This window comes from Schistosoma haematobium (assembly GCF_000699445.3).
Source record: "Schistosoma haematobium chromosome Unknown HiC_scaffold_263, whole genome shotgun sequence".
Taxonomy (NCBI): Eukaryota; Metazoa; Platyhelminthes; class Trematoda; order Strigeidida; family Schistosomatidae; genus Schistosoma; species Schistosoma haematobium.
This window is the reverse complement of record NW_026137067.1, coordinates 1,221-6,306: the sequence shown is the minus strand read 5'-3', so window position 1 is coordinate 6,306 and position 5,086 is coordinate 1,221. Positions and strand designations below refer to the sequence as shown.

The 5,086-nt window shown below is 34.4% G+C and overlaps 1 protein-coding gene across 1 annotated transcript; it reads left to right on the top strand.

Moving 5' to 3' along the window:
• Window positions 1–147: 147 nt before the first annotated feature.
• Window positions 148–1,203, top strand: MS3_00010538 (uncharacterized protein; the record flags this gene model as incomplete). Its single annotated transcript, XM_051218912.1, has 3 exons — window positions 148–174; window positions 951–1,007; window positions 1,060–1,203. 3 exons carry the CDS (start codon window positions 148–150, stop codon window positions 1,201–1,203), a joined length of 228 nt encoding a protein of 75 aa, XP_051064042.1.
• Between the last annotated feature and the right edge of the window lie 3,883 nt (window positions 1,204–5,086).

Genomic DNA, 5,086 nt, shown 5'->3' with positions numbered 1-5,086 from the left:
TTAAATCATCTCATTCTTTTCACAGACTATTGTCCAAAATACACTTCGCCTAAAGCATGCCAACGGGCAACAACATTGGATATAACTTGTTTTTGGTGTGATGAAGCGAACATATGCATTGATGATACTGACCAGGATGCTCATAACATGAAAGTTAATAACTGCCGTGTTAAGGTTAGTAATTCTTAATCTTCACAGGTCGATTCCAATATTGGAAAATAACACATTTCGTGTACACCCATTCACTCGAAGGAACATCTTTTCTTTACGAATGTAAAACAACTTGTACACTACACTAAATGACTAAATTAAAGTTTTGTATACACTGATGTCAACTGATCCCATATGAGTACCATGACATCTTTCTATGGAATGAGTAAACACTAGATTGATGCGTTTATTGACACTAATACCCGAAAAAATAATGATATTTCAGCTCATTGAAAGTGTGGTTATTTTAGAAACCGCATATCTATGTGGATTGTTGCAAAGTACCGATGAAACCAGTTTGATGGAAGAAGTGTAACCTGTTGAATCTTGTGTGTCTTGTTTTGATAAATAGTTGAAGTAGACTCCATTGTTGAAGTTCAGAACAAGGATTTTTGACTCTCTGTTGAGTAATATGTTACCTGATCACATTAGTTTAAATCAAAAAAATCAATTTTAAGTTTATTGATTTTCATTCGGATTGCGATTAGATGCGACATTCAGAACACAAATTTCATCACACAATTGAGTCGTCTATTAATTTCAGAATGGTGTGTACTCCAGCATACAGACTGTCAAATCGATAGTTGATGTTCTAAATGATTGTACAAATGCAAATTGAGTAACTATTTGTTGAATATTATTCTATTATCAGTGATGACAATTGTGCATAATGATTACTGAATGAATTGAACAATATTTCACGTTTGATAATGAATACTTTTGTTTTGTTTATTAATCAGAACCCAGATGTGAATGGTTTGAGTACACAAACTACAGAAGAAACTGATCAACACTCGGTAAATATTTGATATTTAGTAATAAATACTATTCTTTTGTGTTTTTCTCCAGAACATGACTACTGAAGAGAATCTAGAGAAGAAATCATCTCGGTACTTGTATATAGTGATTCCTTTGATCATCACTTTCTTTGTTGTATGTGTTGGTTTTGTTATTTGGAAACGGCTACATAAAAGAAACAGAAGTGAAGAATGATTCTCAGAAATGTCTCATAACTTATTTTTTTTATTCCAAATTGATTTCATTTAGTACTTCTTTAGAACACTTTCCATATTGTTATTCACTTAAATAGTTTGGAATTATGTACATTCTTATGGTTCTTTACGTAATAACTTGTGTAATCTTATTGACAAAATATAGAACATGATTTTTACTATTTGCGTAATTGTCTTCATTGAACAGAAACTGTGTAGCGTTAAACAAATCCAAAAACCAAATAGCTCTGTAAGCTTTCGACATTGGATGCTGACCATATTAGTTTTAATGCACTCACTTAGCTGAAGGCGATAAGTCATGCATCCGCACCAGATCACGAGTGTGAACGCCGTGCTCAACAACACCTACAATCGCTAGCCAGATTGAATCGGACGATCCTCGATACATTGATAGCCTATCAAACATATTTTCGAACATCCTTGCTTCTGGCTTTTGATTTCACTTGGTGGTTACGATTCATAGAAGGTGTCACTGGTTAAGGCGTTGTCAAACTCTAACTACCCGCGCCATCCACAACTGACGTGTTTTGCGAGAGTTTGACATCATTTTGTTTTCGAATTAGTAGTATTGTGTAAACGTGATTTTATGATAGTTGCAGTCAACAATGAGTCCGTTGTGAATGCTTATTTCCAATAAAATATCACTACAGCCATTGTTTTAAATTGAGCAACCATAATAGCTTATCAGTATAAAATTAGGCACTTTCATTCTTCGTTACTTGACTGCTTAACGTTCAGTAAAAGTTGCGCGACAAACTATTGTTAACTTGATGTTGTCAAGACTGATTATGTTTCCTTCCATGATATTGTTGTTGTCACGGACGGTATAAGGTCAATTATTTTATTCAAAGCTTGGTCTATAGATAAGCCCAAACTAGGGTTGTCATAACCAGCTAAACACAAGACTCTAATGTTTTGGTTCAAGAATTGACTGCTGTGTGTGTCAAATGCTATGAAAGGATAAGAATTCAGCGTTGCACATTGATTTCCAGTTTTAATGTGCACATATACATCACAGTTGGCACTGACAATGTTTTTTTATTCCACTTCATTGTTTTTAAGCAAGCAACGTTGTTCATTTAAGAATATTTATCTACGGATTATCATTGATAAACTTTCATCATTTTTGACAATGATCGCCACTGCTTATGATCTGTTGAAACACATCTTCTTAATATTAGGTTTAGGTTGATATCCAGTCAGATTTCAGGAGAGATTGAATAGTCCAGTCACTGAAATTTCAGGTGCATCTGTTTGTCAAAATGATTTCTGTTCTTATGGTCAGCAATCAATATCGTTTGATCAAAGACCTACATCTGTCCTCCGTTATCCGTTTGAGATAACTTATGTCGATAGTCTGAGTTGGTGTTCATTTGGTCTATTTGGTTTCGAAAATTTTGTTGACGGTTGTGATTTCAAACTTGATTTAATGCAACTATCTTAACTTGTTGGTGAACCATCTCCGCAAACTCCGACAGGCCTACACTATAATGGACGCTCTTCAATGCTGTTCACCCTTTATATTACACTTGTCTTATCGTGTCAGTTCTATTTTGAATTTTATCATTCAACTCCCTTGTGTGAGATGTGGAACACGACTGTCCCTTTGCACACTCACTAAAAATTTTCTAAAGTGATGTTGTACTTTAAATGTACTCACCTACTTTTCATCTCGTACTTATCAATTTGAACTTTGGTGTGGTTTCAAGGCAATAACCAATACTTCAGATGTATACCAATGCGTATGAAAATATGTTGAAACTCCAACCTGAAACATGGATGGCATGACTTTTTCCAAGTGCCACTGATTGTTCATAGGTTATTATGAAATTGTGGCCTAAATATCCATGCCGTTATTCCATTTTGATATATATACTTGTTTTTATTAATCTCCATTCAGGACTGCGAGAGTACTTATCAGTGTTTTCCACGTGTCGATAGTCAGTGTTTCAAATTCCACTATTTGTGATCATCACAGGCAAGCCCTCACGGTGAATTCATACAAAATCACAGAGAATTGAATGTTACCAACAGATAAGTTGCACAGTTCTTGCCAATCGTCGGTTTTCACTAAACGCCAAATATCCTTCAACTATTGTTAATTTACTGTGCTGTTTTTTCTTTCTTTTTATGCAATCAATCATTAAAACTATAATGAAATCATTTTTGCCTTTAAACTAAGTAATAAATATCAATGAAAACCACCAACTAAACTGATCATGAGAAATAAACGTAACTCTATTTGTTGGACCATCTATATCTGCAGACACTAGAAGAGTTGTCGAAGAAACACCGTCAGAATCAAATGCGTGGAGCTCATTTGCTTGTCACAATACATGTTCGTCATAACCCTGATGTGAGCAGATGAGATGCATAGACCCGTCTGACCACGAGAATTCAATCTATTCCACAGTTGAACCTACAACAGTTTATAAGTCATGTGCATATTATTACAATACTTCTCACCTAATATGGGTTTGATGAGAGTCTTATAGAACATGACATTCTGCAGAATACAGACACAAAGGAGGTATGAGATTGTAGTTATTTAGTAGACGTTGACTGATCATTAGATAATAGGCATATTCACATCTTTACTAATGACCCTATATCTGACTCCAGTTAGATCGTATGTCGATTGTCGTCAAAATATGCATGCCAGCAATCTTCGTGTAATTTTATCAACGTAATCCGTTTTTAAGAAATGAATGAATGAAATAAGCCAAATACAAAAATTCCTTTTGAATACGTGTATTTCACACACTCAATGATCCAGACAGGTAAAGAGAGGAATAAAGTGGAGGAAATAGGGCGAAACAAAGTGACATGTAGTAGAGAAGGCGAGTAAGCCAACAGGACTACATTAAGTGAAATTCATTTGCTGCCGTCAACTTTCATCTTCATTATTGTGCAGGAAATATTCAGGAAACCGATACTCCTCGTGAAACTCAAATTTATATCGTTTGGTATCATAAAAACAGATTTTCCTAGCAAGTTGTTTCGTTTGTGACAAACTTTCAATGTTGTATAAGGTACGTCAATTCAAGCAGATCGTAAGAGGTTCAGCGAACCATCAAGCAAAAGAACGATAACAAATATAGTGAGTGACGAACAAACATACAGTTGTACAGGCTTCAAATTGTAAAATTCAAACCCATTCCATGTGAACTTACCTCAGAGCAAACTGAATTGACCAAAACTCGTTGTATGAAATTGGGAAGAAATGAAGAATATTTCATTGGACACTGTTTCCGATTTGTAAACAAGTAATCATATTCATAAGATGATGAAGTGATTTGGTTTGAGGTGTTAAGCTGTAAACAATGTTATAATCCAACAAATAATGTTGACGAAATGGATGTCAGGAGAATACAATCTACTTACTGGAATTCACAATCAGTACAACAGTAATATTCTTAGTAATAATAATAAAAACTCTTAATATTGTTGTTACGGTACCAGTAACAATAACATTGAATGTAATGTAATTAATATTGAAGACGTCGTATGGATATAATGTGAATTCAATCTGACGAACACTTCTAAAGAAATTTCTTCAAACCTATGCACATTGATAGTGCTAAGCAGTGGTTAATAGAGAGACATTGATGCATGATTTCAGTTTCACTATAGTTACCATTGATTGTTTGCTGCTTTGTATATTTGTACTTCGTCTTTTCCTTTTCGATCACTCGTCTTTTACATCTGAACTGTATTTCACTCCATACTCTATTTGAGGACTAGAAAATACAGTTGAAGTGATATAGAAAATAATATTGTCCAAAAGCGACAAATTATCCTCAGTGGACTGTATTTGTCTGACCTGAATACAACGTGTACCTCTATCGTCGTCTGAAAACTGT